The sequence below is a fragment of the Agelaius tricolor genome, unplaced genomic scaffold (genome assembly GCF_023055355.1).
Source record: "Agelaius tricolor isolate 1412-34295 unplaced genomic scaffold, bAgeTri1.0.p SCAF_3, whole genome shotgun sequence".
In the NCBI taxonomy this organism is placed as follows: Eukaryota; Metazoa; Chordata; class Aves; order Passeriformes; family Icteridae; genus Agelaius; species Agelaius tricolor.
In genome coordinates this window covers 17,779,601-17,794,622 of record NW_027269263.1, presented here as the reverse complement: position 1 = coordinate 17,794,622, position 15,022 = coordinate 17,779,601, and the positions used below count along the sequence as shown (strand labels likewise).

Sequence of the window (15,022 nt, the reverse complement as noted above, 5' to 3'; positions counted from 1 at the left end):
CTGCGGAATCTGCATGAGCCAGGATGTCCTCTTCTACTCTCCTGCTGGGCTGGTGAAGTAAATGTAATTGCTGTGATCCCTTTAGCTTGGTAATGGGACACTCAGCAGCTGGCAGCTTGTGCCTTTCCCCCTCCCCTCCTCCCTCCAGGACAAGCTGGAGATTGAAAGACCTTTGTCTTCTGAAAAGCGTGTTGTGGCTTAGTGTTTTGGATATTGTTTAAGGCAGATCAGCTGTGGGTTTATTCTGCCATCATGATTATCTCATATATAAGGCTTCTACCCAGCCCTTTTCTGCTTTTCCTGTAAGCACATAATGTGATCCACAGTGTCCTTGAAGCCAATACAGCAGCTTCACTGGCAGCCCTGAGTGCTGGGTTGGATCTGCAAAATCCAGTCATACACTGCTTCTCACTACAATCTCCTCTTTCTGCTGAGGGGTCTGTTAAAATACTATGAACAAATATATGTATTTTTACATTTTCCTGTGAACTTTGTTCAGTGGGAAGCAGTATTACTCATCAAAGCAAGAAGAGAAACATTAAAAGGAAGGCACACATTTTTTATTAATGTAGAAAATGGAGAAAAAATAACCTTCATTTTTTGGGTTAAGCCCAAAAATGTAATGGAAGTATATTGGCCTGAGCTAACATAGTTTTCCTCACTTTTCATTCACACTGAAGAATGTAGTAGCATCACTCATCTTCTGCTTTAATCAACATCTGAAACTAAATACTTCTCTTGTTAGATGAAAAATACCAATTAGCAAGTACACTCATTTAGCTTTACAAATTCCATAGGAATGAGAATCCACTATTCCACTCTAGGGATCAAAGAAAGCTTGATCCCATGCTGAAGTCTAAACAAGCATATTTTCCTCTTAGGAGTTCTTTCAAAGTCTGTCCTTTTTTGCTGACAGAGAAAGTTGCTAAGCTAGGGCTAAACATGGAGGACTACAATTTGTGAGTAATTTCCACTGGTAGGTTTCCTACCGCAGAAGTTAAGATCAAATTTTGTTGCTTATTTTCCCCCAAAAAGGGAGGGAGTTTAAGGGAATTAAACAAGGTATTTATAATGTCTAAGTTCACATTAGTATAGAAAAACCCATACACTTGCCAGTCTTGCTGATACTGGCTTCACCCATCTTGTTTTGAAGCTTTTCAGTTAGCCTAAGTCGTGTGATTTCAGAGGTGAACCCAGATCTGGTGTTTTGAAGTAAAAGGCACTCTGGTGAGTGCCTTTCTTTAACCATTAGTAAAAAAGGATATGGTAAGATTTGCAATTTCCATTCTGTTCACTATGCCAGTGAATAGCTAGAAGGCACTCACCTGAAATATCTAATATTGGGCTCCTATGGGACAGCTGTTGGTTCCCCAAGATTGCTTTGTAGAAAAGTTCTATGTAAACTCAAGGGTCCCAGAATTTCACCTCATTTAAATTGTTATATTTAACCTAGGACAGTCTTCTTACTACAAAGACTAAATTACCAGGTTCACCTAGAAACTGAAACAATTGTTTCCAAAGCTCAAGTCCCCAAAGGAATATTAACTTGGCCTTTTTTTAAGGAGCTGGTGCATGGGACAACACTCTTAGGTGTTACAAATCATCACATTCTGCTGGAGTCAAAGGTTCTGTGTGTTCATAGCCACTCAGAAACTGATTGAGTATTGTGTTGTGGTCATGTGTATTCAAATTGTGTCTCAGTGTTTTGGCCACAGAGCCAGACTCCACCAGACATGCTGCACACTCAAAACTTGACATGGTAGACACAGATAAAACTTTGTAAATTATGATGTTGTCCTTTAAGAACAGGAATTAGAAACCTTTGAACTAACGCGTTCCTCTCCCTCCTCATATCAGGCGGAACCCACTCCACTTCCACCTCATCGCAGATGCAATTGCCAAACAGATCCTGGCAACTCTGTTCCAGACGTGGATGGTCCCGGCAGTGCGCATAGACTTCTATGATGCAGATGAGCTCAAGGTAAAGACACACAGACACAGGTGTCAGTCATGTACTTGTGATTTCATGTCACCCTTTGTTCCTCATCTCCCTTGACTGGTGAATTGCAGGGGAACTACTGCCTAAAAATATTCTCCCTGATGACAACTAATTCTAGCTGACGTGGCTGTAACCCTGATTACACGTAACTGGAAGATGCTAAATGGCTAAAATCAGTGCAGTTCTCTAGAATGAGAGCAGCTAATGAAATGTTTTGTGTAGCAGCTTAGAATTTTACTTGCTAGCAAGAGGATTCTGGCTGTCCATCTGATCACACTATGTTTTTTTAAGGATACTTCTTCCTAGCAGCAATGGTGAAATCTTAAGAATCTTGCTCAATAAACCCAAGTCTATTACTGGAAACACCTAACTGCCTTGCATTCCTCAAGCACAGGTGTGTGAAACTCTAAGTACACACACTTCGACAAGGTAGCATTAGTACAATAGCTACCTTTTTTGTATGGATGCCCTTCCAAAAGAAATGATTATTAAAAGAGTTCAGTCAATGGGGTGGGGGGGTTGGGAATCACTTACTCAAAGTAATTCTCTTTTCATACTTAAAAAGTTTAAATCAGAACATGGAAGCACAGCATCAATTTGGAGCTGTATGTTTTTTTTACCTGTGGAGGTAGAATGAAGTATTCAGACTTTGTCATTTGAAGTTGGTGGCAGTAATTTGTATGACTTACCAGACTGTTCTGAACAGGACCCTGAAACAAGGAAAAAACCTTAAATTTAGCAAATTGCTGTACTTACTAAAGGGGAAATTCAAAGCACACCACATTGGGAAATACTGAATACAGAAAGCTTTAGAAAGAGATGGAAAAGGGAAAAAAGTGATTCTTGAGAAAAATACTTTGTTTCTGGTTTTATTTTTCATTGATTCTTTTACATGAAGCCATAAGCTGATATTAACCTAATTAGCCAGAGATCCCCCTTCTGTTCTTTATAGCTTTATAGCAAGGAGGAGGTTTTTTCCTATCAATCTCGTACGTGTCTATATTACATGTGCTTTTCTGCAAATTGTAGGGTTTTTAATTAGCTTCTCAGCTGGGGAAGACAGACCTCTTAGTGTTTTCCTTCTGGTCATTTGGGTATGGTCCAATCTAGTTAAGTAAATAATAATCAAGAGAGCTTACTTCAGTGATCCCCAATTTCTGATTTATAGGCAAAACACTGAGTAGATATGAGGCTACAGAGCAAAACTGTTTTATCCCTTCCTCTTCACTCAGCCTTGATTTTTTATATGACCGGTGACCTACATCCACACTAGATTATCTTGCATGCAACCCATAGGCTTTAGGTTGAGGACCAGTTTCTAGCTGGATGTAGGTATTGATGCATAAATAGGTCTTTCCAGGTTTGCCCCTCTTGTTCAGAGCTCATCATTTTCCATACCAAGCAATTTCCCTGGTTTCAGTGGCCAAAGAATCACCGTATATAGTACTGAGCATAGGAGAATGTGATAGACACTGGCAAAGGAGAGCAAAGAGTTATAAATATAAACAGAGTTTTAAAAAACCAGGAATGATGCTGGCTCATATCCAGATCATTTTGCAGGTTTTAGCAAAGACGACAGAGGAGCTGTTTACAGACAGCTGTAGAAGCTCATCTCATTTGTTTCTTATGTAGCCCCTAGAGAGGATTTAATGATTGGTTTAGGTTCATGTATTTCACCTGCACTCTTGGGAGCTGTATTTTGCTGCCTGGTGTTAAGAAAACATAGAGCTGATGCTGGATGTTTACTAGAAAGCCTGTCTTTCTCTGAAGTGATCTATGGATTCACTGTTACAGTATATGTTATGTTTCAGTTTAAATGACCCTCCATAGTTCTTTTTTAAGCCTGCAATCAATGCCAATTTCTGACTTTTAAAAGGGTTTAAACTGAGTAATGGCATGAGAACTTTCTACTTCGCTTTCATTCACTGATGTTCAGTTGTTTTGGAACACATTTTAGCTGCTGCAGAAAACATTTAATTTCATGTTTGTTTTTTTCCCATTGGATATGTATGAGCTTCCAGCCTCTTCCTTCTAATGCAGCAGGAGCTGGCATGTTAGATTAAGCCCTTAAGTCCTAGGAAAAGTCCTGCTTCTCCTCCTGTTCCTGCTCAAACAGTGGAAGAGAGCACATAATATTAGATCCTCCATAAATAATATGGATGCTTTTTTGTTTTCAAGTAGCTATTTAGAATTCAGGCAACAGTTTCCAGTAGCATATTAATTTTTTAAAAGGCAGAATTTGGAGACTAAAGTATTTGATATTTGGCAGTGTTTCTTAACATATCCTGCAGCTCTTAAAATAGATGCTGTATAGCTTAGAGATACCAGTGTCCTGAAGAAAGGCACAGAAAATTAGTCTTGGCTGGGGCTGTTGTTTTCTCTCAGGTTTTAGAGGAAAACTGGACACTTCACTGCAAGAAAGGGAAGACAAGGTATCATGGATTATATCAGAATTTCTAGGGCCAGCAAACCAACATATCTGCTGTGAATTAAGCATGTCAGATGTTCCTTTTAAAACTTAGAGAAGACTTATTTTTCCTTTTGCAAGGTGACACAGCTGTTCACAGTCCTGTTGCACCACAAAGAGCCTAGGTTCATTCTCTCCCTAGAAGCAGATGCTGCCAAACTACCAGCAGCCTGCTTGGAAGAGAGATGGAGCACAGGAAAGAATGGCCAAGGAAAGGTATATCTTTGCTTGGGGTACGTTATAAGGGATGGGATAGAAGAGGAGGAAACTTAACTGTGGAGCTGAGCCAAAATAACAGCATTTCCAGGAACAGGGTCAGACGCAGTTGAGATGTCAGCTTGCTGGATGTATTTCTTTAAACCAGTTAGTTTGAAGATTTTAACAGCCAGCTGTACTAAGATGCTTGTAACCTTCCCCAATATAACTTGGCCTGTCTCCTCACTGCCTTGCCAAAAACCTCAAGGAACACGGATGGGTGCTTAAAAGCTCTCCCTCAACTCACTAGCTGTTAGGATTTGGAACTCTCTCCCATTAACTAAACCTGCTACGTGCAGTCAGTAATCAGCAATAAGCGTCCTTGAAGTGTAGGCTGCTGATAATGGTGCCAGTAATTGAACTATTCCACAGCTACATACTTCATTCTTGCACTACTCAGTATGGCCCATACAAAACTCTTCTGAATTTATGTGGCCACATATGGCTGCAACTGCAAACTGGAAAGTTACTTGACAGTGTAAATTCACTTTATATGATCACTTAAGTTGTGTTAGTCAGCTTTGGTCCTAATGCATAGACGTATCTAATACAACAATGCATCCCACAAAATAACTGGAAACTGAAAATGGTCTTTGAGCATTAAATAAAAGTTAAAAAAAATACTTGTGAAGCATTCATCTATTACAGCTGTGATTTGCATGTATGTGGCTGCAGGGTATTGTGGTTTTTTTCAGTTCAGTCTTACATGAAGAAGCTCCAGAACAAACTATTGAAGGTGTGCAGCTTGGGCACTTGGCTTCTGCACTTCGTTGTTAAACATGGAATCTTGTGTCAGTTCACTCCCAGGGAAATACAGGCATTAAATCTATTGTGATCTGCACTGTCCCAGAGCAGAAGGATCAGCCAATAAGGCAGTACTGTATGTGATGGGTGGAATACAGATGAGGTGAGTTTGTTTTCCCACCTGTTGCTTGACACACTGGTGACAACATCAGGTGAACTGAAGAAGGCAGAATGTAGAATGAGCAGTTGCCTGCTCTGCTGTGAGTAAATGGCCCAGATACACAGTCCTTTAATCACTGATAGAGCAGAAAAGCCATCTCCTTTAAATAGTTTAGCCCACATGTGCTGCAATTGATTTATGAACTTGAAGGGTTGGTGAATAGGGTTTTGTAATAGATGAACATTTGATCTGAAAGAGAAATATGGAAAGCTCCATTCTTTGCTATACATATAGACAATATTGCAGCTTTTACTGTTCCCCAAAACAACAGACCACAAATCTGAGTACTAGTGCTGCATTAGGTGATTTCCTATCAGAAATGTTGACATCTGCACACTCAGTCAAAATCAGTAGTCTGATACGGCACAACCAAACTCAAGTAATGCATGGCATAAAGATCACCTATCTCTGGGCATTTGCTGCATGAGGTGAATTACTTCTTAGGCACTTTCATCTGAATTTTGAAGCCAGTTCACTAGGTCAGATATTGACATCATTTAGACAGACATCACAAAATACTCTGAGTTAGAAGAGACCCACAAGGATCATTGAGTCCAGCTCTTGAGTGAAGGGTCTGTAGAGAGATTGAACCCACGACCTTGGTGTCATTAGCACCATGCTCTAGCCAGCTGAGCTAATGGGCAAGGGCTATGAGACTTAAGCAGGAAAATAAAGTTTAATTCTTTAATTATGATTGTAGCATAGTTGGTTCTCGGGACTGTGCCTGTGTGCAACCCTAGTGCACTCAAATTCCCTCAGTGGTCCAGGAACTCCCAGGCTTGTTGTCTGCACAGATGAGATAAAGGACTGGTTTGAGACAGCAGCCCAAGTTGAAGCTAGGTGATTGATGGAACTGCTGGCACAAGAAGTATTTGACAGCTTGTTACAGGAGTGGTCCTGGTGGGAATTTCAGACAGTTGTTGAGATTCCCCAGGCAGACCCTGCTGTGGCTAGACCAATTTGTATGCTTAAGCATGTCGATTAACATCCTGGGCAAAGAATCTGGCTGTCTCAGATATTCACAGACAGTTCCTGCTGCAAAGTTAATCAATTGTACAAGAGTAAGACAATCAATCGGAACAGTTCCTGCATGCGTAGAAATGATCATGTAGGACAGTCTATTGTACATACTTTAGATAGTTGGGAAATGTTTTGAACATAGGTTAAGGTACTCTATAGTCACACATAATACATATCTTGCAGTGGTCAGGTAGGACCATGGGTCAGCTGGGTTACAAAAATTGTACAGAAACATGTTTTAGGGAGTCTCACTCAATCCAACTAAGATGACCCTGTAAGAACCCTTGCTATGGAGACTCTCTTTACCATCTAGACAGCGAGCAAGTGTCCTGTCTGGCACATTGTATTGTCCATGCAAACATTACTGTAGGTCAAAATCCCAATAATGTTAGTTGTTTTAAAATATGCTCAGTATGTGAATGTCTTTGCAGCAAATTGCACCAAAAACAGCTCAAATGCCATGAAATCTTTGGATACCAGCAGAAGCTCTTCCATTGAGTAATAATAGTGATATGGCTGTATGTATTGCAGTATTGCAATATACCAATTTTGGAAGCACGATCAAACAAATACTTTCAACAGAATGGCAGCTACCACTTTCTGAGCTTGGGAGAGAGGGATTCTGATTGCCAGTTGGGAAGATATGAGAGTGTATTTGATGAACAGATTATTAGCTTGGTGGTTTTCACATCAGTTTAAGAAGGTGACAACGATAGCAATGTTGATAAAGCCTTGAACAATAAAATTGGTCAGCATTCTCCTGCCTTCCATCATCTTCCTAGTAAAGAAGTTCCACTGGATGTTGCAGCCACCTATAACAATCACAGTAATAGTGACTGACCCCTAAACTATCATGGACTGTAAGGATTTGACTGTATTTGCATTGCACTGCATGCAGATTATATATTGTTAAGGGCAGCACAGGATTGTTTATCTTTTAAGTAGTTCACTGTGTGCCTCAGAGGCAAACACACAAAGTTATAAAGGAGAAGTATGTTACTTCCCTTCATTTCTTTTCCACTTCATATGCAAGATCTAATTGCTATTAATGCAACTCAGAAAGAGAAACCCAGCATCTGTTTATGTTTACATTCATTCACGCAGCAGTAAGTATTCAGTTAAAGTGTTTCTATGGCACTGAGGTTTTGATCTAAAATTCTCACGTGTCATGGGGGGCTTGCAGTGCTCCTGCATTTCACCAGCCTTTTGTCTTCCTGTAAACTGGCCCTCTGCACATGTCAGTGAAACGATAGGCATTGACTGCTGCTGCTTCCTGTCGTGTCCCCTTCTCTTTATTTTTTTTAAATATGCAAATCCAAGATACTGGAAAATGAAGTCTCTAATCAAAACATTTTACAGATTTGTATAACTTTTATGACTTATTTTTAGATTTGAATTTCTACTTTATAATTGAGATTTTGTGTATTTGCTAATGGACATGTTGAGTGCTAAAGGCCTGAAGTCTCAGGTGATAAAAGATGCTTGTGGTTGTGACGCAGTGCTGCCATCTTAAGAACAGTCTTTTATCAATAATTTTCAGTAAAGATGACTGGAAATTAACAGACTTGGATTTTAAGCCAAGATATTTTCTTTCAGACTGTTTGGGAGGAAATTAGTATCCACCAAGAAACAGATAGCAATTCAAACTCCCCAGCACAGTGGAACCTTTGTGAAGTCTGCCTCCTGTGTTACATTGTGCAGTGCTTCCACTACTATTCGAGAAGAAAGCCTCATGTCTGACTTTGTAAACCCCTTGTACTTTCCTGCTGCTGCTGGTGCTTTGAAAAAACATTGGCGTTCTTTGTTAGTTTTATAATTTAGTTCTAATTGCTGTGGGCCTCTCTGTAGCTCCACCTTTTTCTTGATTCTAGGGAAAAGCAGTACAGTTGTTCTGTTCTGTGTCCACCAGCAAGATGGGGTAGCTGCTCTGTGTAACATATGTGGAGTGAGGACTAAGGAGCCAACTCTCTTCCTCTTAAAATCACCCACATTTGTATCATAGTAGCTGACTGTGACATTTCAACAGCAAGGATTTTTGTTTGGCATTCAGCTTCCTCAACAGTGCTCATTGCAGCAACATGTGCTGCACCTCCAGGGTAGGCAATTTTAGCAGAGAATGAGAAAAGGATGAATAACTTCACATGAGATTTTCCAAAAATTATTCAATTTGACAGAAATTAAAAAGCATGCCCTAGAAAAGCCTAAAAAAGACACGTCTCAAACTAATTTGGGCAGCTATTGTTTGTTCCATACATCCCCATTACAGCAGCTGCTTTCTCAGAGCATTATCATCCACTTATGAGAAATGAGAGCATTTTGCTGACCTAACCTTGGATATACAGAAGTTATTTGAACACTTTGATCTGCATGAGGGATGTAGGGTGTATATCCCCTGTACTTGCTGTAGAGAGTTAATGGTCATCCTGTGCTCCAACACAATTTCTTTCTTTGGCACCTGCAGGTAGAAAGCTGGGAAGACATATAATGGCTATAGTTAGATGGTCTTAGCTCTTAATGGCTCTTCACTTGCTCACAGGGACACCTCCCTGTCAAAGGGCATTCAATAACTCACAGAAGAGCAGCAGTGAGTGCTCAAGGCATTCCTAGTGAAGATCAGTATCGATCTGAGCATTTTATCAAAATGTTTAATGAGCCTTGTTTCTAGATTTACAAAGAACTGAAGTAAATGTATTTCCATGTCTGATTGATAAGCTGAAAAATATAGGAGGCTGCAAGGACTCCAAGAATATTCTTGATTCACAACCTGGGAGCTGAAATGGTTAGATTTCCTCATTTGTTAATGATGTTGGCTTATTTGTGGTGTTGGCTTATTTCTGAGAAACAACTGAGATTCAGGGAAGTGTTGGGCAATAGATCAGATGTGAGCTACTTCCTGTGGAGCAGTTCAGCAGGCAGTGTAGGAATCAAGTCTTCTGAAGGACTGGGGCTGAAATAGTCATTCTTGTGGACAGATATAATGTTCACCTTGTCTGGGCACACATTTTTGTGTGACAAGTTTTCACAGCAGTGAAAATGACAGTCATGCTGTGTGCCTGGCACAGCACAAGCACACACTGAAGTCACTCTTCTCATAGGTCTGAAACCATCTCAGTCCAGGTAAGGGTGTATTTTGATCCCCTGTTAATTTTCCCATATACTCCTCCATTACTTGAGATTCAACCCCTTTCACAGCTGAATGGATTCCACAGTTTTTAGCTGACACAGATGAAAGCCTTTAAAATAGTTCCATCTGTATTGTTTTAATGAGACATTTGGGACCTGTGTTCACCTGTCTGATCGCAATTTTATCTGACGGTCTTTAGGATGAAACTCCAAGATTACATGGAATTAGGGTGCCACTGGTGGACTTAGCCCTCAGATGTTTCAGGAAGTTGTAAGAGTTACATGCCTGCTACATGGACACTTCATTTAAACACTACTCATGCAAACTCACTGTTATCTGAATTATTTGATGATACTTAACCAGAAGCAGGGCAATTAACTAGACTGATGCCATGAACTTCAGTGTTTCTTGTTTTTGAAGGAGCCCAGCTTTCCCAATGTCTTTATTTTCTTCAGATTGTTTATCTAGTTAATGCTGCATTGTTTGAGAGACAATTTAGCTCTTTCTAAAAAAAAGGAAAAGAATACTTTTTCGCCATATCACATTCGCTGCTTTTTGCACTAGGTTATTGTTAGTTTTGCTTGTTCGTAATTGTAATACCTTTTATCCTTTATTATTATTTTTATTCTGGATGTATTCCTGGAGCATTTTAGTCCCTAGGAGTTTTGAGAGATGGTAATACTTGGCACTGGAGAAAAAAACAATGTTTTATGTAATTTTTATTCCCATGAAGCAATAATTGCTATATAGGAAGTTGTACTCACCTGGCCTCCAACTCTGCAGGGTGGAGGTTGATTTGTTTTCCTGGAAGTTCTTTGCTTTTGGTGAAAAAAAAGAGACATAAGAGTTCTTTATGGGATATAGCATTTATTCCACTAGTTGGATGTGTGTTCCACCAACTAATGGCCTTTTTTTGGTGCAGCATTTTCAGCTGTTGAAGTTCTACTATTCTTACTCTTTAGGCAGAAACAGTGTAAGTTTAGGTCTGGAGGAAGGTGATTTTACTGGTGAGATGCCCAATAGTAAGTAGGGATTTTCTTCTGAAAAGAAGAATGGATTCTTTTTCTCATAAGCATTTGCTATGTTTTGACTTTGTGTTAAGATATCAGATATCTGGTGGAAGCTGCATTCCCACATCTTTTCCACAAACCACCCTAGGACATCAGGCTGAGAGGGTAGTTGGTCACTGGAACACCTCCCCAGGGTCATGTCGCCAAGCTCATGAACTCCAGTCATGACTCCAAGCCTGACCATGGATGAACCTGTTAGTCATAGGGATTAGTTTTAGGTAGTCCTGTGAGGAGAAGAGAGTTGCACTCAATGATTCTTATGGGTCCCATCTAACTTGATATATTCTATGATTCTTTATTTTGCAACTCTGGCTGTCAAACACTGTTTTGTAAGGATACAAGCTGGATGGGAATCTTTCAGGCTTAAAAGGGTGGGAAGGCAGTCCCTCAACATTCTTGGTGTCTGGTTGGGAATGTTTTTGTGCATGATAACTAGTGTTTTACACCTGCAATCTCCTTTCTCAGGTATTACTTGGTTAGCAATAGTCACTGTAATTTCTGCAACCTTCTTTGATAATCCTTACAAAAGGATTTTTCATTTGGGAGAGAATCCCACTTCAGATAGGTTTTTGTCGCTGAGTTGGAGCTTTTGTCTATCCATCAAAACATGTTTATGCAGCATATGTTGTTGCATTTTATCCTGGATAGTGCATCTTGATGACACCTGTTTGTTATCCTGACATCATGCAAAATGCAGGTTGTGTTGCTGGGCTTTCACCCCAAGAGCTGCGTGGAAATGTGCTAGAACATGGAATGGTTGCAGCTAGTGTGTATGTACTTGCATAGTTACTGAAGTGGAAAAGCTTCAGTACATCAGACAGTGATAATATTTTCATGGATTAGTATCTTCCCTGATGAATTAGCACAAAGAGCTTGTTGATTGAGTTCACTGGCAATTAAAGCAGGCAATTGATCTTTCTTATCTTTCCATACAGATGAAGCGAGAAGGGCAGCCCTGAGTTTTCACCACTGGGCAAGTTCTGGCCAGATCTACCTGTCAGTCAGCTTTTAGCAGAAAGCTCTGGCTTTCTGCCATTTTATCTACTTCAGCTTGTTTGTCTCTTTTCACTCATTCGCTGACAGGAAGAAAAAATAAAAAGGCTTTATCTTATCTTCTAGGGAAGATTTGTTCTTTTGCCTCTTCTGGAGAGGTGGGGCTGGAGGCTGGTGTTTGGCTGGTTCTCACTGACCTCTCTTGGGATGCTAAGACTCTTTTAGGTCCTCCACCCTTGACTGCTGCACTGGAAACAGCTGTGGTTGAGGCCAGGGGCCTCAAAGGAACAAGAAACAAAGATACAGCACTAACTGAGACTGGCCAGACTTTTTCATTCTGCAGTCTCATTTTGCACAAATGAAGAAAGGAAAACAAAGAGAGCATTCAGCATTTTGGAGATAGCAAGAAACAATGAAAAAAATTTGAAAGTCTCAAATGAGAGTAAAGAAAAGGACTCAAATAGAAACTGGCCATTTGAGTTTTATGGGGCTAAATAAAGTGGGAGAAAAGCCAGCTAAATACCTAAGGGGAGGGAGATAGTCCTTAAAGATCCCAGTAGGTGAATTACCTTTTGGTCCTTTCTTTTCTGAAGAAGCTGTGTAGCTGAATGTTTTGTTGCCTAAGTGGCAGAGACCAAAAAAAAAACAAAAAACCACCTACATCAGTTTTAGTTTATGTCTGCAGTTGTATCCGTATAAAACATGGATAAGCTCTTGGCACCCTCATTTAATTTTGTTCTTAAGGATGTTGTTTTGAAGAAGCATCCTTGAATCAGGTTTTTCCCACTTGTCTGCCCTTTGTGTGCATGTGTGTATTGATGAGAGATTTGGAAGGAAAATATAAAAAAAGAAAAGAAAAAAAGTCCTCAACATCAGTCAGACTGTGTTATGGACTTTGCTACAGAGATGAAAATTAATTTGCAGTTATTTTCCTTTGCTGTATGCTGATGCTGATTTTGGAGGTTTTGTTTGTTCTGCCTTTTTAATATCTAATCTCCCTTTCCAGTTGTGGCTTGCTCCACGGTTTCTGCATTTGCTCTACATTATCCAGGACCCAGAGGTTCAAATAATCATCCATTTCTATCTCAACCCTTTTGCTCAGTGTTATTTGTATCCAGACTTGTTGCACACATGTGTGGAAGATACCATCTGTTTCTTAAAGTGAAAGATGAGGCAAAATCCTATTAAAGTCACCAGTGCTTCTGTGATGAGCAAGAACAGCCTCAAAGGCCAGCAGAAATAGAAAAATAATTTTAGCAAAGATGTATAAATTCATTTCTCCTTACAATTGTTTCTTAGAGCAAGTTATTATTTCTTAAAATACTCAGAAACCAGAAATTCTGAATCCAGAAGAGTTACCCAACTTTGCTGTATTTTTGGTTTCCTTGACAACCATTCATATAAATAGTAAGGACTTGTTATGAGGGGGAATATCAGTATAATCAAAACATGTGAATCACACAGGAAAAAAACTAAATTCAATGTGGAAGTTACAAGTTATCCAGAAAACATTAATAGAAGAGTCTGGTTTTGTTCAAATAAGGCTCTTCTGTTAATGTTTGCTGGATGCCTGACAAGGATAGAGCAGATGCAGTGATTTTCTGAAGGTAAGATGCTAGGAGATTCCTTTTGGCTTTCCTTCTAAGAAGACTATATTGGTGATGACAGCAATCTTCTTCCTCTCAGGATCTGTGAGGATTTAGAATTTCTCAATCTAGGTTCTTTCTTTTATTATTATTATTATTATTATGGTTATCTGTAAAAAAAAATGTGCTAAAGACAGGCATGAATGTTTACCCAAATTTAAATGGTAACCTACTTTTCCCCTTCCTCAGTGATTCCCAGTTAACCCAGTCTCTGCAACAAGGTGTTGATACCTCTTCCCTGGAAGCAAGAGAGTGAGAAAGGGGATCAGTCACATGTCCCAGCAAAGAGGTTAGATATTGTGAGGTATAGTCAATGTAAAATGGGAAGGATTATCCTGGAACTAATCCTGAGCAGTGCTAGTGCTGCTGGAATTGTGACTCAAGTTTCAGGAATGTGGGAAGAGGTATGGCATATATTCACAGCAGGATGAAATTCTCCCTGTGTGAAAAACAGTGATGAGAAAAACCATGCATAAAGAAAACTTCCTGTCCTCTGCCAGCAAATCAATATTGGTTTTTTACCCCCTCTTTTTATGCTTTATGTTACAAATCACAGAATATGATCATTATTAAAGTGGTGGCAGTATTTTCCTCCAGTTTAGAAGTGACATGAAAGCCCCAGTTCTGTTAGCTTTGTCTTAAATGAAGGCCACATGATTTAAAAACCAATATCTTGCTACTTGTAGTGTTCATAGTAGCAGCAAAGCACTAAGCAAGTAATGAAAAAGCTGTGAAAAACAAGTTGTCAGCTGTGTCTAGAAAGTTATTTATCCAGTCAGAGGAAATAACAATTTTTATTGTTACCTGATTCACACATCAGAATTTCAGGATTGTTCCCCATGCCTAGGATATTTGTAAGGGCTGCCTGAAGCCAGCAGCTACAAAAGACTTTGGCTGGTTTTGCTTCACAGAGATCCCTCCTGCTGGAAGTTCTTTCACAATGTAGATTGCACTGCTTTTCAGATCAGTGTGAGATACAATTCATCTACAACTTGTGCAGATTTAAAACACCCTGATTTTGCTGTGGCCTGGAAGTTTTGCTCTGTTTGCTTTCTTTTGAGATTTTAAACTTAGTTTATCATGTGACTGATGCAATTTTCAAGGAAGATATTGCCTATATTGAAGTTGTTTAGGAGCAAGTAGATGCCAATTACTTTTGGATATCCATGTTTCCATTGAGTCATTTATTACAAAACCTGATTCACATTTCTCTTTGTTTAAATTAGTCTGTTCTAGATGCTAGATATTTTTAGTGGTAAAACCTGGCATGAAGGCTCTGGAGAGGCAAAATCTACAGACTGTATTTTCTACTTCCCTCTGCCTTTTCTGTTTTCTTAGTTCTTCTATTTGCTGCTGGCTGTTTGCCCAGCACAGAGAATCTGCAGCCATTAGTCTGGATGGTGATGGAATTGGGTTCTGTTTGATCCCATTTATGAGCCCACCTCTGAGATGGGGAGGAGGCATGCAGGTGGCACCTTGTGCCT

General features: G+C 39.7%; 1 protein-coding gene across 2 annotated transcripts in view; it reads left to right on the top strand.

The window, feature by feature from the left end:
• LARGE1 (LARGE xylosyl- and glucuronyltransferase 1) overlaps positions 1 to 15,022 on the top strand; it is a 271,398-nt gene that overhangs the window by 145,787 nt on the left and 110,589 nt on the right. For both annotated transcript variants that reach the window (XM_071422738.1, XM_071422739.1), the window contains one exon: positions 1,858 to 1,981. In XM_071422738.1, the coding sequence (XP_071278839.1) occupies positions 1,858 to 1,981 (124 nt within the window). The remainder of the gene's footprint in view (positions 1 to 1,857; positions 1,982 to 15,022) is intronic.